At 41.0% G+C, this 26,842-nt stretch overlaps 1 protein-coding gene across 1 annotated transcript in view; it reads right to left on the reverse strand.

The window, feature by feature from the left end:
- Positions 1-25,812, reverse strand: part of LOC101879996 (ovostatin-like) — a 28,497-nt gene extending 2,685 nt beyond the window's left edge. Inside the window, exons 1-33 of the mRNA XM_031049934.2 lie at positions 25,662-25,812; positions 23,806-23,989; positions 22,975-23,131; positions 22,333-22,385; positions 21,838-21,858; positions 20,955-21,123; positions 19,817-19,901; positions 18,998-19,115; positions 18,199-18,319; positions 17,877-17,986; positions 16,672-16,830; positions 15,679-15,900; positions 15,411-15,468; positions 14,239-14,384; positions 13,695-13,844; positions 12,880-13,050; positions 12,209-12,329; positions 11,381-11,474; positions 10,439-10,667; positions 9,730-9,856; positions 8,379-8,500; positions 7,674-7,725; positions 7,277-7,360; positions 6,323-6,499; positions 5,929-6,010; positions 4,922-5,078; positions 4,363-4,437; positions 3,640-3,805; positions 2,829-3,049; positions 2,441-2,656; positions 2,176-2,300; positions 1,896-1,986; positions 286-357 (exon numbers count right to left, since the gene is read on the reverse strand). Coding sequence (XP_030905794.1) covers positions 286-357; positions 1,896-1,986; positions 2,176-2,300; positions 2,441-2,656; positions 2,829-3,049; positions 3,640-3,805; positions 4,363-4,437; positions 4,922-5,078; positions 5,929-6,010; positions 6,323-6,499; positions 7,277-7,360; positions 7,674-7,725; positions 8,379-8,500; positions 9,730-9,856; positions 10,439-10,667; positions 11,381-11,474; positions 12,209-12,329; positions 12,880-13,050; positions 13,695-13,844; positions 14,239-14,384; positions 15,411-15,468; positions 15,679-15,900; positions 16,672-16,830; positions 17,877-17,986; positions 18,199-18,319; positions 18,998-19,115; positions 19,817-19,901; positions 20,955-21,123; positions 21,838-21,858; positions 22,333-22,385; positions 22,975-23,131; positions 23,806-23,989; positions 25,662-25,726 — 4,200 coding nt within the window. The 5' untranslated portion in view covers positions 25,727-25,812. The remainder of the gene's footprint in view (positions 1-285; positions 358-1,895; positions 1,987-2,175; positions 2,301-2,440; positions 2,657-2,828; positions 3,050-3,639; positions 3,806-4,362; positions 4,438-4,921; positions 5,079-5,928; positions 6,011-6,322; positions 6,500-7,276; positions 7,361-7,673; positions 7,726-8,378; positions 8,501-9,729; positions 9,857-10,438; positions 10,668-11,380; positions 11,475-12,208; positions 12,330-12,879; positions 13,051-13,694; positions 13,845-14,238; positions 14,385-15,410; positions 15,469-15,678; positions 15,901-16,671; positions 16,831-17,876; positions 17,987-18,198; positions 18,320-18,997; positions 19,116-19,816; positions 19,902-20,954; positions 21,124-21,837; positions 21,859-22,332; positions 22,386-22,974; positions 23,132-23,805; positions 23,990-25,661) is intronic.
- Between the last annotated feature and the right edge of the window lie 1,030 nt (positions 25,813-26,842).

A 26,842-nucleotide genomic window follows, 5' to 3' on the forward strand; every position in this document is an offset into this window, starting at 1 on the left:
ATGTGGGCTGGAAACTTTTGCATTATGGACTGCAACTTAGATATGTTTGAGAAATTCTATTTAATCATACAGCATACTTCACAAAAAGAAATAAATGTTTATCGCTTCACTGTAGACTACAACTACTTCATATATATAGATTTGATGTTGGATTGAATGAAACCCCTTTACATCTTTAAGACATGTATTGCTAATCTGCTATTAATGAGATATACTTGTTTTAACCTGGGAGCCTGTTTTAAACTTCCATTTTAATGACACCAAAAAGAAACCTCCCAAACTTACCTTCTGAAGGTAGAAAAAGATGTGGTTATTCTTGATGTCTACACGATCCACAACAGATTTCTGGTACTGAAGCTTTAAATAAGTCAAATAATAGCAATGTTAACATAGGAGACTTGCCAAGGACACTTAGAAATAACTATTCCATAGCAAAACACGTTTAAAGCGGCGGCCACCCTCCTCCCGTGCCATTCTGACATCTCTTGGCCAAAAGGAGAAACGCAAGTAGATAATTTTCACAACAGGCAGAGTGCGAACCAAGCACAATGATAAACAGTTTTACCAGTCAGCTTTGGTGCATGTGACTTCAGCATTAACTTGAATGCTCTCATTTCAATGAAAATTTACACTTACACGACATTTCTGCAGCCCAAGCTGACTCACTTACTATTTCATTGTATATTTTAAATAACCCAAATGTTTAAAAACAATTAGAAAAGCATATAAACAAAATTATTTTTCTATAAAAACACACAACCCCAAAATATTCCAAACTTTAAAACCAGTTATTTTTTTCCCCAAGTACCTATGAAAAGGAATAGCATGCCAGTGTAACATCCTAATGGAAAAATCTTCCAAAGTAAATTATGAATCTTACATAGTTCTAGCCAAAAAAAGGAATTCAGGCCTGAAGGCTGAATGACGACAATTATAGCAAGCTATGAGCAGACTCTACAACGAATTGCATTCTTCTTTTTGACTACTTGGAAGTCTTGGCCAAATACTGAAGTTACCAGAGGATCTGATTCAGCTACAGGAGAGACCAGGCCTTGGGAGCAGAAACTGGTCAGGCTATTGGGCTTGACCAGCTAGCAGAGACTCCTTTGTGTTTGGGTGTGTGCATGTGTCTGCATGAGGCAACTGGGAGGCCAAGCCCAGTTGCTGCAGAGACTGCATGTTTACTGTTTACTGGAGATACATTATGGATATGTTAGCCATTTACTGGAGATACCCACCATGCATATATGTGAGTGCTGAGGGGCACTCTAGGTCCTGCCACTAGAGTGCTGCTGCAGCCTTGGGGGTGAGTATGTCCAGGTGCCAGCAACTGGGTAGAACAAGGATCCAGAGGCGGCTACTGGGCAGACTGGGTGTCTAAGGTCAGCTATCAGAGGAGCCCACATTGCATATTTGCATGTACGTATATATACATGTGTATACATTCATATATGTATATGCATGTTTATCTTTCCCAAAAATGAGCTTTCAGTCTGGTTACCCAGGAAAGGAAACAGAATAAGGTCATTTGTGCTGCTGTTGTGTAAATGCTGTCTTTCCTGTCTCTTATGATCTGTGTGGCCAGCTTTGTAGGTATGTGGATATGTGTGTGATGTGCATGTCTGCCTATTGAGAATACACAGACTGCTGTTGGCTGTACCTGGGGATATGAAGCTGCAGCAGTCTTACATCTACTGGGCTACTGGATTTGGCAGCTCCTAACAGATTTGTCTTCAATAGATGAATAGCTACATGTCTGATAGAGTATGTGACAGAAGGCTGTACCCAGAGACTTGGCAGAATTCCTATGGGGTTCCTGTTTGCTAACCAGAGACTATTTTTATCTACTTTCTATGTTTTCAGTGTTTGCCATTCACTTTGCTCTCATTCTTTACCTTTTCCAGGGAGGACCTTACAGGAACAAAACCTGAGAGCATCTTCACATCAATAATAGCCATGTTGGAGACTTTGCGGTTTCCTGTGTAACTAAAATGAGAAAAGTTCTGTTAGTCTAGTCTGCAAATGGAAAGGAGGCCAGTGAACTACATTTTCAGCTCTCAATGATCTTTTTTTACTTCCTGCAGCAGTAGCAGTTAACTACCTGTACTTAAATCCTTCCTTTGATGCCTTAACAGACTATGAATGCAAAGGGGTTGGTCAATTAGAGGAAGTTACCTGGTGGAGATGACAAGGTCAAACTTTGGTGGGAAGTTGCTTGTGCAAGATACATTGGCTGGCTGTATGGAGAGAGAAAATCCTGCAGCTTTTTTTGGCAAATGAATGTTGTATCTCAGTGTGGTCTAAAAGAGATGGGAAGCACAAGATGATCACAGGCTTAGAGGCTTTCGTGGCTTTGGCATGAGGTATGGAGAGGAATAGGGTACAGAATGCTGCCTGCTTAGTTCTCAGAGAGGTGGTGCTGAGTTTCCAGCTTGCTTACCTGCAGATAGACACAGCCAGTGCCATTCACTTCCACACTGTAATTCCCTGGAATAGCGGGTAAGGAAGCCTGCTGTAGTAAGAAGCGGTTCTTGTCATTCACCTGGAAAGTCTTACTGGGGGATTCCATGAGGTTGACTTTGACTGTGTTAAGACTGTTTTTAGAGAAGGTGAGGTATCCATACTGGGCTAAAGCTTGGAGAGCAACAACAGTGTCCTGAAAAGAACAACATGATTCCTAATTAGACACCCAGCTGTAAGATGGTGTGTGAGATTAGCACAGCTCGTATTTCCCTTAATCTTTGTCAGTGCTCATATATGGAGGGGGACTATGTAAAGAGCTAAGGAGACACGAAACAAGTTCTGGGGCAACCACACCCAGTTGTTACCTGGCTGGAAGAGAAACCACCATATGGGTTCTGCTGTTTGACAAGCCAGTGCACAATGTGAGAAGTGTAAGATAAATCTTCTGGAGTGACTTTTGCTTTATTGAGCAAAGCCAGGAGCACATAGCTGGTCATTTCAACCTCAGCAGAAGGGGCACGGGAATAGAAGACAGGCAAATGTTCTGCTGGTGGCTTCTTTTCTCTCTGCCAGTGAACTGAAGCACCTGAAAACAGAAAAGTGGGATGTATAAAGCATAGAAAAATCTCTTGCTGGTTAATTCACTACAGCATCACTTGGGAGACAGGCCTTTACCCTGAAGTTTTTTCAGCCATCAGTGTCTGAACTGGAAAAGTTTTAGTTCCAGGACTCAAAACAGAAATGGGTGTAAAAGAAATTAATAAAAGGAGGCTGCATAAGTCAAAGAGTGGTTGGAGCAAAGGCAGTACAGCAGATGCTAAAGCAGTAGCAGACTGGAGCACATGACACAGTCAAGGGAACTGGCTTTGTTCAGTATGTAGAAGAAGAAGCTACTGGAGGAACCAGGCATTCCCCCACCACCTTGGACTGAGACTTCCAGAGGTGTTTCCCTATATTTCATAATTCTGAGAAAATCAGGCCACAGCTCCATCTTTTGTGAAGCAAAAAAAAAAAAAAAAAAAGAGGCAAAGTTCATAGAGTTAAATTCAGCAGCAGAGCAGGCATGAAATGGGAGGGGAGCAGCATGAATGAGAAAACTGTATTCAGATAGTTTACATCGTACCACAGGCCATTCCATCAGCTGTATGGCTTGTATCATGGCCATCCTGTACTTACCATCTCTGGTAGCTGTCTTGTCCAGCTTCTCAAGGAAAAACTGGTATCTTTTCTCTTCGTCAGCTAAGCCATAAGCATAGGCAAAGAGGGCCTGGTTATACAGGTTGTGGACTCCATTTCTAAATGCAGTCTCCAAACAGTTCATGCCATTCTGGACAATGGGATGCTGATAATGCAAAACATAATAGGGTTGTCAGGTACTTGGATTTGTTTCTCAGTTTCTCTTTAAATACTTCCACCACTGCTTAAGCTGCCATAACAGACCCTTCATGCTAAGAATATACATGATCCATGTTATGTTTAAGGGCCTACATTGTGTATCCTATAAAAAAAAATGCCCTTCTAACAGTACTGCCTTCTTTCTTTGCTTGTCTAGAGGCAGCATGGCCAGACTAACAGATCACTGGTTCTGCTCCTGAGCTGGACTCTGGATGGAGTAAGCAAATTCAGTCTGTATTTTGCATCTACATAGACTACCAACTGGATACCTCAGGAATTTTTCAAATTAACCCATAGGAACTGATTTGTAACACTCATCAAGTACTTATAGCAACTGCAGGGTTCTGGAAATAAATTTCCTCAGATGACCCTAATGTCCAACAATCAGTATTTACCAAGAACAAGTTGCATTGCTCAAGAATACAGATGTGAGAACTATGACTTGCACACTGTTTGACAACTGGCTGACTGGACTAATAGAGCATAACATCATCAAATACCTACCGCAGCAGAGTGTCCAGCCTCCAGCAATGCTGCTACAACATAGGCTGTGAGTGAGTATTCACTCTCTTCTCCACCCTGAAGGAAAAATAAGCAAAGAAATGGTAAGCACAAAAAGAAATAAAATATTATTTAATTCATAATTATTAATTCATAGTAATTAATTCAGATACCAGTTAGATTTGAGATCAGAAGTAATTTCTGTATCCCTGTGTGCACAGGAACAAGAAAGATAAAGTTCTCTCAGGATAAAGCCAAAAATTCTTTTATGTGTTTTTCTGGCTTTTGCAAGTTTGCAATAAAGAACATTATAGCCTGTTGCTGAACACGTAATGCAATAGTAAAAATGAAACCTGAGACTTCTAACTCAGACAGTTCTACTTGTTTTTATCACATTGTCAATAGCAGACAAAAGAATCATTCCCTGCTTGTATATGATAGAAACAAGAGATTAGTACCAGGAAGAGTAAGGGTATGGTCATAAGCTTGTGTCTGGAAGACACAATCTAGATCAATCCTGGTGGCAGGACTGGAAGTGTGGGACTATACTAGTCTCAGTTACCTTCAGAGCATTGTTAAAATGCGACCCAGCATTTTCAAAGCAGCCATCTGACTTCTGCTTGCTTGCCAGCCAGATCAAAGCTTGAGATTGGACTTTGTCATCAATGTAGATGTAGCGTTTGGCTTGTTCAAATGACTTGTACACAAAGGCAGTAAGCCTGTATGTGAATCAGAAACAGAAAGCAGGTAAGGTGTGAACAAGACCAAGAAGGTTTACCAGCAACTGGATGTGCACAAAAAATTACATTAAATGAACTCTGTAATGTCTGAGGTAAAAGAAACAAGTGTTTTGTAAGTTTAAATAAATAAGATAGTTAAAAATTGACCTGAGGTTTCTCCACTGCTGTGCTTGAAACCATTACTTCTGAACAAGGGTATAGACACAGCTTGACAATTTAGGATAGTAATTTCTAATTTTAAGTAATAGAATTATAAATTAAACTAGGTGTGAAGGTACTTCTGGAAGTCTCCAGTCCAACCACTTGCTTGAACTAGGGACAACCTCGTTTTTTCTTCGATCACATTGAGAAAATCTCCAGAGATAGATATCCACATCCAGTCTGGGCATTTGTCTCAGTGCTTCCCCTTCTTCTGGGGAAAACTGTGGGTTTTATTCCTTCTACTCAGTTGGAGTTTTCCCTCTTCCAACTTGAGTAAGGACAAACTCTTGCTCTTACTCTGTGCACCCCTGAAAAGAGTGTGTCTTTCTTTTCTACAGTCCCCATCTAGATAGCAGAAAGTTTTACCCAGTTTTCCTATTACTCTTCTCTTCTACAGGTTCAACAAACCCAGTTCCTTCAACCTCCCTTGAATATTATGTATTCTAGCCCCAATCACTTTCCCCTCTTGTTGTACTCTCTCTGGTTTATTAATCTTTCCTTTACTAGGGAATCCAAATTAATTGAGCTTTATCCATTTGGTTTATAAAAAATAAGAACCACTTAATATTGATAATTTTTCAAAGCCTAAGGATCCTGCACCAGGAAAATAGAAAGCATCATCACTTACCATACACTACCTTCCCTATCTTTCTTCCCAAAAGAGCTGTATGATCCATCCTGGTGTTTGTATGATAGCTGTTTTTGGTACCCTAAAACACAATAAAAAAGACATTATTTCTAATCACAGAAAAGAACTAGTTCTGCTGATCATTCAACTGAAACAGTAAGACTTTTAAATTTACTACTAAGTAATATATGTCTGGTGAATAATGTCAGCTACTATGAATTCTAGGTGCTTTTGCTGCGGGAAGTATGACATGCTTCTTTGGGGTGCTGTCATTGCATGCTCCTATGCAATAAATGTGGTGATAGAATTCAGAGATGAGTGCTCACCATGTAGACCTAAAGAGTTTCATGCACACAATCACAACATTAAATGGAAGAATCAGAAACCTTCTCACCTGTAGATAAATATCCAGTACCCTTGATTCTGATCTCTTCAGTCAGCTGCCCAGTCTTATTCAGATAATCCAGGGCATAGATGTTGGGTGTGAACAAAGCCATGTTCTGTTCTCCACAACCATAAGGCATATGGAGGAGGTTCTCCATGTTCCTCAAGGCTGTACCCAAAATGTCTCCTGAAGAATGAAAGATGTAAGAAGTCATTTCAGTTCAAGCATGTTTTTCTTACACAACATTATACAATAATACTAGTTGGCATGGGTTCTGAGAAACACCAATGAGCCCTTAGAAGGGTTAGAGTCTTCCCTGCCCTTTACAACCTACTTCTCATTTTGTGTGTACATGTGAGAACAATGTGTGGGGTACGATGCTGATGGGCTACAGAGGCTGTATTGCACAGCATCAGCACACCTCACACTGACCCAGGCATGAAAAAAAACTGTATTTGGAAAGTAATCTGAGTTCAGAACCTCATAAAATTGCCACTGAAGAGAACTGTCAGTCTCAATAATGACCTTGTGATTAGTAGAGTTGATTGGGACCTGAAAATTTTGTTCTGTGGGAACTTGCCAACTGACATGTCTTTCTTTATTCAAAAGCATAAATTTGAAATGAGGCAGTCAGCAAAGTTCTGATGTATTCTTTCCAAGAAATCAAAATAATTTTTTCAAAGAAGTCTGTCTTTTCTACTTTTTCAGCTGAATTAACTGTTTTACTACAGAGAACAGGATATGCTAATACAATATAAACTGAAATGCAATATTAAGTTGAAGTAATTTGAGTATTTTGCCCTCTTTTGATATGACTGAATTGCAAAGTAGGAAACATTTCCTCTAAAATCAAGTATTTCCTTAACTTCCCATTAGTTTTGCACATGTATACATGATGGCACTTGGTGCAGCACTAGGGAAATGACATTTACTTTTGGCTTTTAGTCTAAGTACTAAACTTACCAATGACAGAAAAATAAGCTCTGGCTGATCCCTGCACTAGGTTTCTTGGCACGCTGAGAGACACTGGTTCAGAGATTGTTGTGCCTGATGAGAAATTGTAACAAGAATAATTGTTAAAATCATCTTTTTTTCTAGAACTCTTTACTTTGTAAGCGTTACTACAGAGACTGTTAAAATCTGCAGCCTGGGTAAAGAAAATGCTGCAGAGACTTGCCCAATGAGTGTCTTTCAGAGATATTCATTGCAAGGTATCTCTGAAAAGCCTGAATTTTAGCCCAGCACCTTGACTCTGAAACCCTCTTTCCTCCTCTGGAAGGGCCTCTGGTTTTGTAGGACAAAGCCTGCAAGACAGTGAAACAGTTCCACTGCCTGGAATGAATGAATGACCTCACCTTACCTTTTGTACAGATGAGGGAGCTCTGAGTCAATTCCTTTTTAATGCCTTCAGGCTGTTTGATTGCAGGCGATTGGTCAGGAAGAGAAGAAAAATGTAGAACATCACTGAGAAGTCATGAAAATTTAACGGTGTAAAGCAGTCTGCCCATGTGCACAGAGTGCACCCCTGGAACCCAGTCCTACACTATCTCCACCAGGGTATCTTTTGATCCATGGCTCTCTCTCTCTTTTACACAACATTCTGTCCAGAACAGCTTCATTCTTAGAAAGCAGTTATAAAATGGACATTGCCAGCCTATAAGAGGGACTCTGTCCGACTAATCCTATGTGGGTTCTGCTGTATGATTCTCAAGATAAACCTTTGTCCTTTTATATCTGCCTTCCACCCCCCTCTACAGTATAAGTCACAGGTTAAAGGCATTTTTAGGCAAGGTATGGAATCTCCTCCCTACATCTCTACTGATATCTGTGGGGTATCAGAGCATGTATGCTCTGACATAAGATCCCAGGAAGGAGACAGTGGCAGGAAGAGAGTGGATGCCACTGATCATTGTGATTTATACTCTTACTTTCATGGGAAGCAGCCTACACAGCTCCACCTGTGTCAGCTGACTTGCCTCCTCACACTAGCTAACTGCTTCTAATTCACAGGTATAGGAATTGCAGTCCCACAGAGCAGAAAGCATGTTCAGATTTCCTACTGTACTTCAACAAGCAGAGTTTTAATCAGGGTGTCCCTGTGAATTGTCTCCTCTTCTGGGGTTGTGCTGTTTCCGGTACCTCCGGTATTCAGTTTGGCCTCAGCAGTAATCGTGAATTTCACCTCACCTGGAAAGTCACCCACCAACCCAAGAAAAGAGTTATCTTCAATGGGTACAGCTATCCCTGATTTTCACTGCCTCTTCTAGGCTGATGAACTGTTGAGAAATGTACTCTCTCTGAAGGCAGCTCATTAAAACCAAATTTCGTGGAAGTGCCACATCTGTCCGCTACTGGCAAGGCGGTGTAGATGGGGGACCTACTATGAGGAATGAAATAGGGGGGATCCTGGCTAAAAAAATTACAGTACTATCAGTTTCCACCTCTCTTAGTCTTTGTTTCCTTTGGCTTAGGACAGTGTTGCAATAGTTACAGCTCTGCTGCATCTTTCCTTCTGATGGAATTTGTTATCTGAGGGATCACAGTGAGAAGCAGCCTAGTGCTGCTGCAGCACTGAGGAGCAACCCTGCAGTGAGCAGCTGTAGAGGTGTTGCTCACTTCACCCTTTCAATCATTGCAAACTAGAAATCCAAAGAAGCTTTTTACTTGGAAAAAAAATGCATTATCAGAGTTATCAAGGAGAAACAACAGGTTTTTTTTCAGCTCTGCACTATTATTTCGCTGCATGTCTAGTTTTCATCCCACTATAATTTTGCATCTTTCTCAGTGAGTTTGAAGGGAATCACTCACACTGACTTTAGGATTTTAGAAACTACCTTTTAAAGAAAAGGTCCATTGGTGGTTCATTTTGAGAAGAATCTTTGCTACTTAAAAGCTTTTTGTACTTCAGCTTCTGGGGCACTTACACATGCATGCTGTTCTAACTGCTTTCTTTAAAGACACTATTGACTTGAAGGCAATGTAAATTGACACAGCTGTAAAATTGGGGAAGAGCAATGAACTCTTTGCCTGTTTGGAAACTGATCCAAAATTATAAGCAAATTCTATTCTTACTGAATACAGCTGCTTAGGTGCAAAAATGTCAGCTGAAAGATCATGGGCACATGAAATTCTGCCAGTATTTCATATATAATGCGGGAAGTGAAGAGTTAGTCCTAAAATAGACAGGAAATTAAGTACCAAAAATCAGAAGAGATAAAACATCAGAACAATTCACTGCTCATTCAGTGTGTCTAAGGGAGCTTTAGCAGAGATCTAATAGTAAATTCATGGAGCAATAAATGGAGCTGTCCAGAAATGCCTGCCTGTGGGTTATTGATACTACATTAAAAGGTAGGAGTAAAAGAAGAAGAAAGATCAAACAGGGATTTATCAATGTGATAAAAAGACAAACTTACCAAGTTTTTGGGGGCTAACTGCCCAAATATAGGTTCTTCTTTCATTGGCACACATCTTTGCTGTGTTGCCCTCTGGTGAAAGGATTTCTGCCTTGTAGTCACTTGACTTTGCTAGTATAGCACTGATCTGAGACAAAGAAAGAAGGAGAAAGATTACAAATGAAGTAGGCTGCTCTTAAAGCTAGGCTGCAGAGCAAGGGAGACCTCCTAGAGAAACTGTCATCTGAATCCGTGGGATGGCACCAGGACAGAAGGACAGGGCACTTCTCTGAGGAAGCAGCAAAGCTGTCTCTTTTCTGCCCACTGTCAGTAACTGTTTCCCAGAAGTATACCAAGGTGTCTGTGCCAATTAGTCAAGTCATCTTATGAGTTACTGCTACATGCAACATACTTAGCATATATTGTGGTTTGCACAGCACAGTACCCAAACTCCACATTCCAGTTCCTCCTTCAGGAGCAAACAGAAGTAGTAAATTATATAGAGATAAGGATCAAGTTCTTATCTTCTGTGGACCAGCCACAGTTATCATCATTCACATTTTCTAGGGTTATGACACAGGCATGTGTCCAGGGAGAGAGAGAGTAATGTATCAGGCTAAAGTGTAAGTTAGACACTTGTTTCTGCATTTCTGGTGCATTATGCAGGAGAATTCCAGGTTGTCTGAGAAATAGACAAAACATATAGAAAGTAAAAGGGAACTTGATATACCTGGATGCATTTGTTAAGGTAATTGAAGACATTGGCTATTAAATTAAATTTTTCCCCTCGAATGACAGAGTATGGCAAGGTGAGATCCACAAAGAATGGTTGGAATGCTGTCAATGAAACAGGTGAAGAGATGCCGAAACCAGCATCATCCTGCATGCAGAATGCACTGGCTTTCCATTCTGTGATGGTGTCAGGAATGGTGTAAAAGACATTTGCCTCTCCTCTGGAACTGAGGGAAACAAGAAAAACAGAATAAGAAGTGATCTTTGGCATTTTAAAGGCAAATTATAGAATTGGCTCCCTACTTGAGTTAGTACAAAAGTGTTTTCATCTCACTTTCTGCAAGATACCTTTCTATATTTAAAAAAGTTATAAAGCTGGAAGTAAAGATGAAGGTGCTGGTGAAGTACATGTTGAAAACACTTGGAAGAATACTCAGCTTTTTAAATTTAGAAGTACAATTTGTTTTAATACAATAATCCCCAAACATATAGATTAGAACCAGTACATTTGGATTAATATTCTAGAATAGCCTTTGGATGTACTGTTAAGATGGAGTTGTTCTTATTGCAGATGCTGTGATAGCCTGGAAGATAACCAAAATAACCTGAGTTTTTGCTGCTGAATTAAACATTGGATGAAACACAACAAGTTTTGCTCCTGCTCTCTCCTAAACAAATGCTTTTATTTTACTTTTAGCCCTTATTCTTTCTCCACAGCAGAAGGATGTGGGAAGGAGCACAGAACATATGTTATTCACACTTCAAGTAGGCTTAACACTGTGTACAAGGTTGGGATCTCAACAATCATTGATCAAGATTAGAAAAGGAGACCCGAATCTATGAAGTAGACATATGTTCCATGGCTTCAGCCCAGAATTCATTTTAGCAACATGTATAAACTCAAAACCACACTGTAAGAAGTGAAAATAAAAATACTTACTTGGTATGAAGCAGATCCCAAATCCAGGTCTCAGGGAAGAATTTTCGAACAGTGCGAACTCCAGAAAGAATCCTTGACTCATCTAGAATATTGTCTATGGTCAAAGTATAATAGAAAGGTCAGGCTAGAAGAATCTGAACTACTATCAGGCATGCTTAACACCATAAATGAACACTAAGTACCCTGTTTGAGCATTTTCCCATTCTTTTTCCCATAAAAAAGGGAGAATTCTAACAGATAGAGGGTGTGTGAAAAAACAATTTCTTATCTACTCCCTTTTCCCGTGGGAAAATACTAGAAAATATAGCTATTTCACAAGACATTTCACTTAATTTCATACTGAAGGGTCTCATCATCCAGTTAGAAAGGTATGTTCTCCATCTTCTACCCCTAGCTCAGTAGAAAACAGTAGCCAGCATTGTCACTAAAACTTCTAATGCTTTACAAACTTCTCTGAGAGCTCAATCATTTTTACCCTGTTCAGTAGTTAAAACTGAATATCCAGTCCATTGGAAAACTACATTTTTCCATAAAGTTAAACTACAGGTCTGACATTAGGAACCAAGGTTATCTTTCCATTTTTGGCATAGACTTACTTGTAATGCCCAAAAAGTCATTTAGCATGGAGGTGCCTCAGAGTTCCTATGTAAGAGAGAACTGACTCTGCTGCAGGGACAGTCAGAAAGAGAGTACTAGAAACAAACTGGGACACAGACTAATTCCAAAAAAAAAAACAACCCTCAACATGCTGGTTGCTATCTTATAAAAGCAACAGTTTTGAAGAGCAGGAAGGCTGGGACTGGAGATATAGTATGAACCTTCTTTTACCTGAACCATAGCCACTGGTATGGTCAAAATAGACAGGATAATCTTCTGTATCTGATTTGTCTTCATTGCACAGAACTGGCTTCCGTAGCACAGAGTTGGTGAAAACCTTTAGGCCCATATCCTGCATGTGAAGGAATCGGTCATGTCACCAGTCAGCAGTGCATCCTATCTGGGTTATCATATATCATCTCTCTCCTTCCTCCTCACATCCCACCCTTGCAAACCTTAGTCACAACTCTCTTTACACTTTCTATGTCTTTCTTATGGAGCAGTGACACCTGGTGTTCTGTGAAGATCAGTAATGATGGTGCCTATGTCAAATCTTAGCCTATAGAGCCAGTGAAAAGTGGAGGCAAGTGTAACAGGAACCAAGTGGCCTACATCACAAACTCAGATATCTACTAGGAATGCCTGAGATCATGATCCAAGGCCATGGTAATACATACTGAAGCATAGGCAGGATCCCAGTCAATCTATCTAGTACTGATTTTCAGGCTTCCTGAAGAGGGAGGGATATGAAGGCAGAAACTAGGAGTTTGGAAACTTTTGGCAGTTCCAGGTATGAGATGCCTTCTCTTAGTAGTTATAACACCACCTGAGAAAGTTGAATGCTAATATGCATGAATTCTTCTGGAATACCTCCCACCTAAAAAGCCACGCAAAGCACATACCCTGAAAATCCTGTAGACATCACCATCACGACTGACATTCACAGGTTCATAGTACAAGCCATCAAAAAAGGTGGTTTTGATTGGGGTACACGCCTCTGGTTTGTCATCTTCCAGGTTGAGCCCATTGTAGTAGTAGCCATACAAATCACTCACATGAAGCTGGTAGTATACCTGGGAGGTTAGAACAAATAGTATAAACACAAGGAAATTCCCAGGCAGGTGCAAAAGCACATATATGCGAAGCTTATGATGGCTCCTGCACAATCCTGTACATGGTGGTGGCTTTGCCTAGTGTTGCCTAACTGGAAACAAATAGAAAATTTGGCTGGTGATACATATGAAGGACTATACTCTAACATCCTCCGTCTGAGCTGCAACAGCTTTGTGGGGTAAACACAAGCAAAATGCACAGAGTTATGTCCCTGAGTTATGCAAACAGGAAGCGGGAGTCCAACAAGACACTAGCTGACATCTACAGCTTTTGTTCTGGGCCCAAGGCCTATTTGAGTCATAAAATGGAATTTTGACATAATCACTCCCCAGGGAGGAACTATGCAACTATGCTTTCAAGAATTTACATTAGACATACGTTTGAGATATGTCTTACATGGCCATGCTTTCCAAAAGTAAATGTTCCACTGAGTTTCTGTCTTTGAGGTATACAACTTCCACAGATGTTTTTTAATCACTGAGATGCCTGTTTTTAAGGGAAAAGTGAAAATACAGACAGCAGCAGAAACATGATGGTTGAGAATTATAATGTCACTGTGGATGTCCCTAGGTCAAAAGAACGCAGGACTTGGGATGTGACTTACTCTCTCGGCAGATAACTCTTGTGCAGGCTGAAGAAGAAGGACGCTCTGGTCTACAGCTCGCAGGGCACAGTAGGAGTTGACAGCAGCTTTAAGGTGGAGACCGACTTTAGAGCCGGGGAGACCCTGCTTCTCAGAGAACTCGAGCTGGAGCTGGAAATTAATAAATCCAATGCAATCACATAGAAATCAGGAGAATCAGCTTGGCACAGCCCTAAATCTCACCTTTCACCAGCACTCACTCTGTTCTCTGTGGGGCAAAGCTCGTGCCGCTAGATGGCCCTTCTGAATCCCTGTTCTGTGAAAATTGACAACCTCTGTAATCCCAGTCACCTTCCTCTCCCCACTCCACTCAGAACTTTTTTCCTGAGTCTGAGAATAAATGTCAATTCCAGAGACAGCTCCTCATGTTCCCAGGCACATCTGTACCTTTTCCATTCCTAAAGGCCATCCAGAGTGCAGGGCTCTTGATGAAGTCATTCCCTAACTGTTCTCATATTAAAGAGACAGTTGATAGAGCCCTTGATAAGAAATCAAAGACTTTTACCTTGTTTTTGAAGCATACATCGCTCTGTATCCAAGTGCTGTCAGCCACTATCTCTCCATGAGGATGCACTGTGTAGAGCAACAGTCTGGCACTGGGGGCAAGCTTCTCAGTGACAGTCAGTGCAATGGAGAATGTACCTCTGGGAGCTGTGGAAGGAACATGGAACAGGGAATGAGAAACCAACAAAAGGAATTAGAAAAACAGCTTTGGTGGAAGGACCGTATAGTTATTCATGGCCTACCAGAACCTTTAAATAACAGGAAAGTTTGATCCTGGAAAATTCATCTTGCAGTGGCTGAGGATCAGCTGCCATTAGCAAGACAATAGAAACAAACTGAAAAGTAATGAAAGTAGGGTGCTTTGCAGAGAGGGGTCTGAGCTGAGTAGAAATCTGACAAGAAAATCTGTGCACGATTGCCTTTGGATCTCAAATCTAGAATGTCCTACACAAGAGAAGACAGGCCAATCTCCTGAGCTAAGGGAGAGCTCTCTTAACACTAAGAAATACAAAGTTTTTATCTACATGGATGACAAATACTAGAACAGGGCCAGGAAATTAAGTTTGAGACCAAAGAGGGCAAGCACTAAAAAACAAGTCCTGTATGCGGACTGAGGCTTACTTAAGCCACTACTGAAGGCTGGATGTAGACCAGGGTCTGAAAGAAAATAAGTTTTTCACACTGAAAGAAAGAAGTTCAGTTTGCTGTGATTGGTAGGATCGTTGACATTTGTAGGTATTTGAAGACTTCTGAAAGCGCAATGAATTCCAAGCACTTGACTGCTAAATATCCATGTCAAATGGGATACAGCTTATTTTCTAACTTTAAAATGTTTTAAACTTCTAATTGGTGAAGATTAGGATGTCACAGAATAACTGTGAACTCATAAATATTCCTTGTCAAGAAATAAAATAAAAGAAGGTTATATTCTTTCTGTTTGATCACAACAAAGGCTTATATCTTTCAACTAGCAAGATAAATGTGATCATGATACAGGGGATTGGCTAGATGCTGCAGCAAAAGCAAACAAAACTGTGAGCGGTGACAGGTGATGGGGTTTAAGAGCTAGTACCTGATTTAGCTGCAGTTCTTTGCTTTCATACCTTCTCACAAAACTTACAAATGCTCTAGGGCTCAGAAAGGTGCTCTGAAGTAACACACTCTAGAACTTACCACCAGTGATATTCACTTGCTTCTGGCCACTGAGAACAATTTTTCCTTTTGTCATCACCTGGGCACAGAAAAACCTCATAAGACAGGATCAAAAGAACCTTCACCCTTCCCCCATGAAATCATTGATTTTGAGTAGTGTTCTGAGAAGCTTAGAAGGCCATCAAATCAAGCTGTGATCTGTAACCACTGTTTGGTCTGGGGATTTCTGCCTTCTATGGTGTTCAGCAGAAGGTGAAAGAAAAGAGATGGGAGTCACGGTAGCACTTACCACATAGTAGAAATTTGTGTGCTCAGCATTCCCATAGCTCTCTTTGTTCAGGATATATTGAACATTGATCATTTGCTGTTGGCCACAGCTGAGCTTCTCCTTCACTGGCTCAATCTTCACAAAGCTGTTAGTCCGCGAGTAGAAACGCCGGACAGAGAATAAGGCTTGGGGCTCATTCCTCCAGTTGAAGAAGTCCGCACAGTCATCTGGTGCCTGCCTGACCTATGCAGAGGAGTCACATATGAGCAATCAACAAAATGGAAAATAAAAAAACTGGAGGCAGGTGAGAGGCAAAAGTGTCTTCTTGCTAAAATATTCTGTTGGAAAGCTGATTTCTGGGGCCATTTAAGCCAAAAGCAAGAGCTAGTGTGAAAAATTTGTGCCTCACCAGCCCAGAACAGGGGACCTTCTGAACATCTTTATGTATCTGGGCACCTATTGCACATTGCAGTAGGGAGGTTTTTTCAGATTCTTGCAGGCTTGGGACAGGTTGTATAAACTGCTTGGACTTATTGTGAGTTAGAATGGCACTGTTCTTTTTCTCGGCTGTTCCCATCACACCAGAGAAAAGGCATGATAACATGAGAGAGACATGTGGTAGCAACAAGCATGAGCCTCTCTCTGCCAGTAGAAATGCAGGGAAGCAGGCAGCAGCAGGGAAAGAGGCTGGTGTGCATCCAGGCTGGGTGGGGAAGTCAGGGCAGTCTGTGATGAAGGTCCTCTAGCGCAGAGAAGGAAGAGGGCTGCACAGAGAGCTTCTGAGCAAAGGAAATAACAATGAGCTGATGAAAATCACTACAGCCCAAATATTCCTAGGGTGAAGTCTGCCAGTTCTCAGGCATTAGTATTTTCTCATATTATTTTCAGATGTTGGTAGACTGACTATTTTCCTCATCTGAAAGAATCCTGCCAGCACTTTCCAGATTGCTTCTAAACCCTCTCTCCAATGAAGTATTTTTTGCAGGAATTAGACTGAAACCTGTATGTACTTACTCTCAACTTTAAACTGGGATCAAAGAAGTTGGATGTGTCGATGGAAAAAGCAGCAGTGCCGTTCTTGTTGGTGGTATAGTTGGCTAGATATTCTTCATTGAGCTCCAACAGGACAGTCCTGCCAGCAATGGGCTTGTCATCCATATCTGTCACAGTGATCTGAACATAAAGAATACCCAAGGGATTCAGAAAAAAACAAAACCAAAAAACAATGAGAAATGCTCTGCTTATCAGAGGACTCTCACTTAAGCACTGAGGACAACTGCAGGGAGAAGAAATCAAGAATCATATATATTTGAGGCAAATGCTCCTTCAATACTTTGAAGAAACAGGAGTTCTGCGACAGGCAAAGGCAGACAATTGCCATCAGTGCAAGGAAAAACTATATATGTAACAGTAGGAAGGAACTGTATACATACATGATCTCATATAACATATTCTTTTAATGATAAATACTCTTCCTCTTCTGTGACCATCAGTTCTGTGGGCCATCACATAAGATAAAGACCACTGAGTGTGAGATGGTGGATGGAACTCTTATCATCCTCACTCTTTCTGAGCAAGGAGAAACAGAGGGACTCCAGAGTTTGTACTCTCTAGAGAACATTGATTAACAAACCTAAAGCAATTAGATGACTTCATGGCCACAGGTAACCTGTGGAGCTCAGGAGCACCTCCCATTTCCTAGGCACCTGTTAATAACCTCTTTCCCAACCTGATACCAGGATGATGCTGTACAGCTCATCCTCCTTTCTGTGCTTGGGTTTTTCCTGCATGTGCAGGCTGCTAAGAAGTTGGAATATGCTTCAACACATTTTACTTTGCTGCTTTAACTAAGCATCCCTGGGACTGTGTGATACAACACAGGGAAAATTCTACCCTCAGTTAAGGCATAGCTGTTGCTGAAGTAGTTTCTTGCAGACTAAATTAAAGGCCCATCTGACCTTTCACTTACCCACCTTTTAGGCATTCTCATAAGTATGGCAGAAGAGAGACCTTAACAGTCTAGATATGATACAATGTTCTTATTTTCTCTAGGAGCATCTAATGTAGCAGGAGAATCATACAGCAGCCACTGTTATGCAGCATTATCATGGGAAGTTGTCAGCACAGAGTCAAGGGATACCCACAAATAGGGCAACACAGGGACCATCATGCTGGACCTCAGGGAGTTTTGACCTAAATGTGTCCTTCCAGGCACTCACCTCACCACAGTAAGGAATTCCTCTCTTGTAATAGAAATCCATATTCTTAAACATCACTCTGTCATTTTCTTGGTTGACTGCAACATAGTCATTGCTTTTCATCTGGATACCTGTGAGACACAGACAGTATAAAAGGGAGGAAACAGAAATCAGACTGGCCTGAAAACTGTTTTCTTTGGAAAGCTATATGATGGAGCAGTGATGCTCTGGAGGGAGAGCTATGCAGAAAATGGTGACTGCTGCACAGATCGGGATCTAGGAGATTCAGAAAGTACCACCTGTTAGCTTTAATCAGCTACTCCTAACCTTCACTTGGTATTACCTGTCCCATTTTCAGTGACAACGCTTTCTACATTGAGGCTGGTATACATCCTGGCATAGCTGCGGTAGAGCTGGAATGTTTTGATGGAGATCACGGTGTTGAGGCAGCCATCCTTCCCCAGCTGGAAACAGAGCACAAAGAGAAAACCCATTTTTATCAAGGTTTAGAAAATTACTTCTGACCTTGCATTAGTGGGTCTCTGAAGAGCCTTATTGTCTCTGCTCAAATCTTCTTCAGGTCTTCCTTTCTACTTGTTCCCTTCCTACATTACACTTCTCACTCCCTGGCTCCCTTCCTACATCATTGTTTCAACACCATTTACCTTTGCACCTGCAAGCCTCTCTCCTTACTCCCCCTAGTCCTTTCTTATGCTCATGCTCCTTCTTAAACCCATCTTGCATGATGCCTGGACTCTGACCAGAGCACTTTGATCTAGTGGAGAAATTAATCATTAGTTTAGCAGTAAGTGTCCTCAGAGACTCCCAGTATAGGTCTGCTGGTTAGATTTGGTAACAACACAGCTCCAGTGTTTTAGAAATTATCACAGATTTTTATTTTCATAAACTTCCATTCCCTCTAGTGACTCTTTCTGAGGGAAGAGTCAAAGTCTCCTAATAAGGTCATCAGTAAAAACTACTTTAATGGTCTTTCAGCACTGCCTGTGAGACAGTGAGAAAAAGCATGTCTTTGAGATTGTCTCTCTGGTGTTCCCCAGGAAATGAATGAGGCCACCAAATACTCTGATACATGTTGGGTAGTAAAGCTGACTGGGAAGAAAAGCCTTTCCCTTTTATCATACCAGTCCAGCAACTGCTTCACAGGTTTCTTTCCGGTTTTGCTCACATCGTGGACTATAAAAGTGCCGCTGACACACATTGATTCGGGCATTCCCTTGCACTGGTTGGCTGTAAGTGTACCTAGGAGAGGAAAAGACACAAGAATCCAATCATGTGGACTTCACATGAAATCTGCAAAGACTGCAGAGTAATGCAGACTCTAAAGCCCTCAGGAGTGCCCATAGCAAGACAGAAGAGCAGGTAGGAATTAGGACCAGTTAGTGCTAGAAGAATTCCCTTCAAGTACTTTTCGGCTGTTTCTGGCATCTTGTTAAAAAGCCTCTTTTACCATTGTTTTGCTGTAGTCATTCTTCAAGGTCTGAAGCTGGAAAGTGGTGTTGTATTCAGGCTGAGATATTCATTCCCTGCTGGTTGCTTTTTCTTGTTAGTGCCTTACGCAAAGCATACTGCAGGAAGAACCCTATTCTTCCATTTAGCTCATGCCACCCTGCCTTTTGGCTGTATCACAGCCATCAATCTTAATGACATACACCCCACTACTATTTCTCTCTTTTTCTGTAATAATAAAAGGCAACAGCTAGTAAGTATGTACTGCTTGCTATCTTTAAACTACCAGACACACATAAACTCCCTGAGTTCTAATTTTGATGTGTAGTGGGAAGAGACTTATATTTCATGTCATGGAAGTCATAGCTAAAGAAACTGCTGTAACCAGTACATTGAATCAGCAGCTGCAGGGGCCCTGCTTCCCAGCACGCACACCATGCTTTATCCCCCACGTTTCCTGTGCACAGAGGTGCTGTCTCAGCTCTGATACTTACGAAGCACAAACATTCACCCTAATTTCTTCATCAAAGAAAGAAATCCTCTTCGGCACACTGGTTGTCACTTCAAATTTTGGCAGCACTGGAAATGCAATGTGAATATGATTGATCAGTAGTTATATGCCAGAGGCAGGTGTATGTGTGGAAGAGAGTAAAAAAATCCCGAACCAGCTGGCAAAAGCATTTTCACCAAGAAAGGAGAGGAAATAGTTCAAAGAAAAGTCTACCTAGGAGCTGGTTGTAGGATAATAATAATCACAGTAATAATATCAACAGGCACAATAAGAATTGTGAGAAATCACTAACTGGCTTTACATTTTATTCAAAAGAAAGGTGGGAGTAATGTTGATGTCTTAAACCAGTTAAGCCCTGAAGAACAAAAGTTATTATGCAATCAAGCCCCATTGAAGGAGAAAGGCAACAGATTAAGTGAAATAGTAAAATCAAATAGGTCACTGTCACTCTCTTTTTTCAGCTTCTGTCCTGGGTCACCAGCAATAATGACAACATAGCTGGAAAAGGCCTTATTATCACAAACCTGTACACAGGGGACTGGAAGACATGAAAGAGCTCTGAAGGGTAAACAGGAAAGGTGCTTTACTGCTCTTACAAAAAAAACCCAAACAACTGGGAGCTGTCCGAGCCTACTCTGGGGACTACTAAGGAAAACCTGCCACTATAAGATTAGAAAACTTGTAAGATAAGAACAAATCTAACAACTTTCTTCATATGGTCTATTCGAGAGAGTAAGCAGATCACTACGTGAGATTTGGCACCTCTAGTACCCACTGTTTTCCATCTTGCATTTCCACTGGCTATCCAGCCCCATGAGTAACAATCCAGTACCTGTCATGACATATCTGCTTGATAGATAACATCTTCAGATTTCTCTGCATATTTTAGCCTACTGCTCTTCATATGGTGATGATCTCAACAAAAAACAGGCAGGCCTGACTCCTTGTTTCAAATGGGGAGTGTAAGTCATGAGTCATAGGATGTGGATCCCAAAGTCACACAGTGACTTTGTGTCAAGCAGAGAATTCAAAGCACCTAAACTTTTCACAAGAAGCTCCTATTTGAGTTATGCAGAGCGAGCCTCACTGCTGGTTCAGGGCAGTTTACAGCTTTTGCTTACCATATTCTTCCACCCTGAAGAACTGGTCCTCTTTTTCACCTGACTTTTTCTCCACAGTGATGTGATAGGATCCCAGAATAGGCTCTGGAATTAGTGGAAAGGAGAGCTGGACAATTCCATGCTTAGATGAGACCTCCAACCACTGGAAGATCTTGTTTTGCTCCGGATCCTGGAGAGTGGGAAAGATGTACTCTTTTTCTTGTTTTCTTGCCTTCTCTCCAGTTTTGTATCCTAGCATATTGCCTAAGTGCATGATGTGCTCTGACTTTCCCTAGCTGGAAACTAGGTACACTGCAAGATGATCTCAGGAGTACTTTACTGGGAGTCAGGTTGCTTATCTGTAGCAATTCTAGCGTAAGTCTTCCTGCCTCAACTCCTCCTGTAAACCAGGTATATTACGGGGCCTTCCTTTAGAAAGTACAATGTGAAATGTGGTAGAAGACTGGTTTACTGCTAGCTGTTCCAGCAGAAAATGACATTTCAGGGAATTACTATTCCTGTATGAGAATGACACTATTTCACCAGACCATTTCCTGTAGTCATAGAATCATAGAATAGCTAGGGTTGGAAATGACCTTAAGATCATTTAATTCCAACCCCCTGCCATGGGAGTACTACACCGTTAGTCCTACCAAAGGAATACAACACTAAACTTGTTTGAATTCTAACGAAAAACCCAGCAACAACCCCATGCCATCTCCAACTAACATCTCCATTTGTACTGATTTCTTTTCCTCTAGTGTTTGATAATGAATAATGTCACTGTTCAATCTCAAGTTCATTGGCTTTAAATGGTGTGCTCTGGGTGAGTCTTCCTCAGCTACTGACACTATGGGAAAAGATGTAGCATAGTCCTTCCAAAGCAACATATTGCATCTCTTACCTCAATAGTGATCCGGGGATACTGGAGGAGGAAAAAAGGGAGAAAAAAAATAAAAATCAGAACACCAAGAAACTAGCTGTGGAGTGTGAGAAATATTAGAACATAAAGCAGGCTGTGAACTCTTTTATTTGGCTACAGAACACTAGGCCAAGGAAATAATTTCAAGTCATGTCTTTAATTACAGAGATAACTTCAAGAGGATAACCTGTTGGTGCATTTCTCTTTCCTACAAAAACATCCAGTCTTTTTCTACATATGTGGGACAGGTAAAGTGACTACAAAATCTGAGTGCTGTGAGAGATTTCCAGAAGTGCTTTCAGACCCTTTGCCCTCTGTAAAGACAGGGAAAGGATGGAGTGTGAATTATAACATTTCTCCAGAAACATCAGGAAGCCTTTCTCAGGCCCTTTTTATTCAACTTCTAATTGAGAGAGTCTCAGTGAACAGGCATCTCAAGAGGGTGCTTGAAAAATCCTGACCATTGCTCATACGTACTGTCTCCTGAACAGGTCTGAACTGAGTGTCCAAACTGACCACACGAAACATCACTGAAAAAGATACAGGACAAAAAAGGATTCTTTAGCAGTGTTAAGTTACTTTCAACATACAATTGAAACAAAGTTTGCTCAAGCTTTTAGGCAAACTGAAGAGTCCCTAGAGAGCCAGAAGAGATTTGATTATCTTAGCTAGCACTGTCATTTAAATATGATGGAATCAGCACTCTGAATTAGATTAGCAATTAAGTGGAAAGACCTATTGACAGGAAATTACATGCTTCCTTTATTTTTATATCAAACACATTAATTCCAAGCTTAAACTATTATTTTCTGTATTTTGAAGGACATTTTTTATGCAACTATCCTCAGTAAACCTGGCAGAATTCAAGAGCCTGTAAATGTAATGAACTCAGTAAAAGCACATGAAGTCTACTCATTTGTTGTGATTTTGTGAATTGGTTCTATTTTTCACTGACTTGATGAGTCCAAACTCAGATGACAGCTATACTCTATCTGAGGGATGGGTCATCGCTGTTGCAATCCATGGGCTTTTATTCCACAAAAGGAAGTCTTTGTCAGTCTAGGCCCACCCTTGCAACCAGTTTCTCAGTTCACTAGCTGACTCAAACTCCTCAACTACCTTTTTGCCCTGGTTTGTAGATAGGTTTGTCCGTCTGGATGAAAACAGTATTATCCACATTCTTAATCGCCACTGATCTTCTCTCAGCTAAGTTGACTGTGGTGCCTTTGGCAGTGAAGGAAATGAATGCTAGGGGGTCAGAAGTAGCAGGAGGAACCTGGACAGAAAGAAAAGCCATGAGGAAAAGTGGTAAATTACATATATTGAGGTCTCCTGTTGCTCAGGGCTCTTGAGTAAGGTACTGACTGTCAAGTGAACCATAAATAGCTTATGCAAAGTCATGAGAAGATCCATCTTTGCCAATGAGGTAGTCTCTGGAAATTTCTGCTGTGGAAGTCTCATGATCTGTCACCAATTAAGCTGTGACCTGTACTATGCATTTCCTCTCATGCCTATATGCAGGTTGCCCCAGCCATATAGCTCAGTTCTGAAATGTTTTCTCCTGCTACATTCTGGAAGACCCAATCTAAGAACTTGCTTGTCATATCTGCACAGATCTTGCAGAGTCACAGGAAACAGAATGAACATGTCCCAGCTGGGATCTCCAGCCTGGCAATTCTGACAGTCTCATGGGGTGAATGGACCTGTGATAGCAACCAAAAGCTTTTTCCTCATCTCTCTGTGAATGGAGATGGAAAATCTTTCTCCAGCTTCCCCCTAGAACCCATATGTCTTTCTTGGCTATACTGTCAGCCTTTCCAGGCACTTATATTTTTTCATCCTATTCCCTGCCCAAACGCTTCATCTTCTGCCCACACTGACAAGGAGAGTTACACTCGGAAGTATTTCCAGCTTCTACACCCTTTTCAGTAGTTTCAAAAGAGAAAATACCTTGAACTCGCAGCACTGGAAGAAATCATTCTTTGTCACTGATTTCTCAAAAAGAGTATTCTGCATACTACCATATTCCAGGACAATGCTCAGAGACAGAGGCTCACTGAGGTTGTGGAACTGCACACAAGCAGTCTGCGGAGAGTCGCTCCGCACTACTGTTGGGACCAGTAGTACATACTGACTGTAAGAAAACAAAACCAGATCAGAAAGTTCAGTCATGGAGGAAAATCAGAGAAAACAGGAGAGGCAAATACCACAGAAATGCCATACGTGTGAACAAAGACACAATCCAAATCTTGCTTTGATTGGAAGTAATTCCAATTCCAAGTAATTGGGATGGATTCCATTACTTTCAACAAGTTTCGAATAACATGCTAAGAAAAGTACAGGTGATAATATTTTGTTCCTCAGAGTTCTTTCTGAGCTGAAAGTCTGGCATCATTATATGCAGTGTCTTACCCAGCATGATACTGCAGCTTTCCATTCCAGGTATTTACACAACTCCAATTACTTAAAGTGTCTAAACACCTGACAAGCATCTGACAAGACCTGCATTTATCCTCCCACGACCTATATGTATACTTAAACCTCTGGAACCTCCCATAAGAAGAAGTAATATTTAGCTTCTTCTTGAGATCAATAACAGATATCAATAACAAAAATATTAGCTAATGGTTGCAACAAATTTTTAATTTCTTTCTCTCTAGATATCTCTCCCTCCAGATAACAACTGACATCTGATAAGGCAATGAGCATAATGCACCAAGAAATCATCTTGCCTTTCCATTCTGCAGAACATTCCAGAGAATGCTCAATCTAACCTATATACTGCATTCTGTTGCCATGAAGCCCTGTGTTGCTTCCTTTGCTTCTTTCTTCTATTGGACTTTTTTAATTAGACTGATCTCTGTAATTAGGGTGGCCTTCCTTCCCCAGATTCTTCCCCTGGAAAACCATTCCTTCAGATTTGCCAGATTTGACAAAGATTCTGTTGCTGGCTGCTGGTTCTCCACTGCCCAAACTAGTCTTTTCAAATAATGTATGACAGAATTGATGGGTTGGCTCTGCAGCAGCACAACATGAATCACACAATCTTTTCTTAGTAATCTAATCCTTTCTTTTCTTTTTTTTTCCTCCCACAGCTCTGCTTGCGTATATTGCCTTTATTGTCACTTTGACTTGCCCAGTTCAGACTGCACAATATTCAAATACCAAAAGTAAAATGACTGAAATGAACAGCGTATCTGAGAAACCTAAACACCTCTGACTTTCAGTGTTTTCCTTTAAAACTTTTGAGAAATGGATTTAAGCCATAATGATGGTGCATTTTTTAATATTGTGGCTGAAAACAGTTTGTATAGAGCCATGGACATTGACAGCGCTGCATAAGAAAGCACAAGAGGTGTAATGCTAATACTTCATACTCATTCGTACATTAATACTAATATTAGGATTGCAAGTCAGCGTATTCCCTAATACCAGCTGTTATCTGGCCTGTAGCACCTTCTCATACAACTTGCTCTCTCTGTACTGCTGCTGCATATCAAACCTGATCATTAGTATCACTTGCTAGTCTAGTCCTGAACCTTCTCTCCACTTTACCCATTCACTTAAGACTGCAACTATTCCAGTTATAGGTTTCTGTCATTCAAATCAGATTTAATAGCAGTTTTATGATGGAGAGCATCATTCCAAATCATCCTTCAATGCCATCTACTTCCACTTCAGACACATTTCAGAACCGAGGTCTCAAACATCCAGTTCATTATATAGCAGTGTCCTATAAGAAATAAGCTAGTGGGAAATAGAATAAAATATATTGTCATTAAAAAACAGAATGTATGATCTCTTACGGTTCAGAAGACACCGTGGCAATCCAGTTCAAGGACAGAATGCTCAGAAGAAGCCTTGACAACATCTCTGTCCTCGAAGAAGAAAGAAGAGAGTTCTCAAGTGGACAGCCCGTCTTCTGGCTTTTAAACTGGTCTGAGATGGTGCTCCTCCTCCATGGTTTCAGTCATATTCTAACACAAGATATCTACATAAAATTTGCATAGATTTATCTTCCTCTCTGCTGTCTGTTCTCACACCCCTTGAACTCTGTAACAACAGCTTAGGAAAGCTCTCATATTTCACATAGCACCGTGAGGTACTGCAAGACAAACCGGTTCCTGCCCATCTGAATGCTTTATTGAAGCCTGCCTCTCTGATTATCATCGTCATTGGCTGTTCCTTAATCATAGAATTATGAATAGTTAGGGTTGGAAAGGACCTTAAGATCACCTAGTTTCAACCCCCCTGCCATGGGCAGGGACACCTCACACTAAACCATGCCACCCAAGGCTCTGTCCAACCTGGCCTTGAACACTGCCAGGGATGGAGCATTCACAACCTCCCTGGGCAACCCATTCCAGTGCCTCACCACCCTAACAGTAAAGAATTTCTTCCTTATATCCAGTCTAAACCTCCCCTGTTTAAGTGTTAACCCATTACCCCTTGTCCTGTCACTACAGTCCCTAATGAATAATCCCTCACCAGCATCCCTATAGCCTCCCTTCAGATACTGGAAGGCTGCTTCAAGCTGTTAGTATTTGCCACTGTTTCAGTATTTCCTTGTTCTGTGAAGATCTCCTGTAGATACACCTCACAAAACAGAAGGAATCATAAAATACTGCTAATGTATGCCTGCATAGAGGCCTGGGTAGTTATCATACAGCATCAGACTATAGCTGCATTCAGTATGGCACAGAACAAAATTACTGATCATAACCTGAATTTCTTATTGCACATAATAACATTCAGCAAGGAATGCTGTTGGTTAGTTGACTAACATTTTTGCCAGTGGTCAGGATGAACATATCTCTAGGAAAGGAATATCATAGCATTGTTTCATTTGTTCACTCATCTGTCTATCAGTCTGCTTTATCCCTGCAACCTTGCTTCCCTCATCAAGCAACTTGTAACTCTGTCTGTGCGTATTTAGTAAATCTGACTGAGAAAAAGTTTCAGAATCATAAAGATATAGAAACATAAA

The sequence above is a fragment of the Melopsittacus undulatus genome, chromosome 5 (genome assembly GCF_012275295.1).
Source record: "Melopsittacus undulatus isolate bMelUnd1 chromosome 5, bMelUnd1.mat.Z, whole genome shotgun sequence".
NCBI lineage: Eukaryota > Metazoa > Chordata > Aves > Psittaciformes > Psittaculidae > Melopsittacus > Melopsittacus undulatus.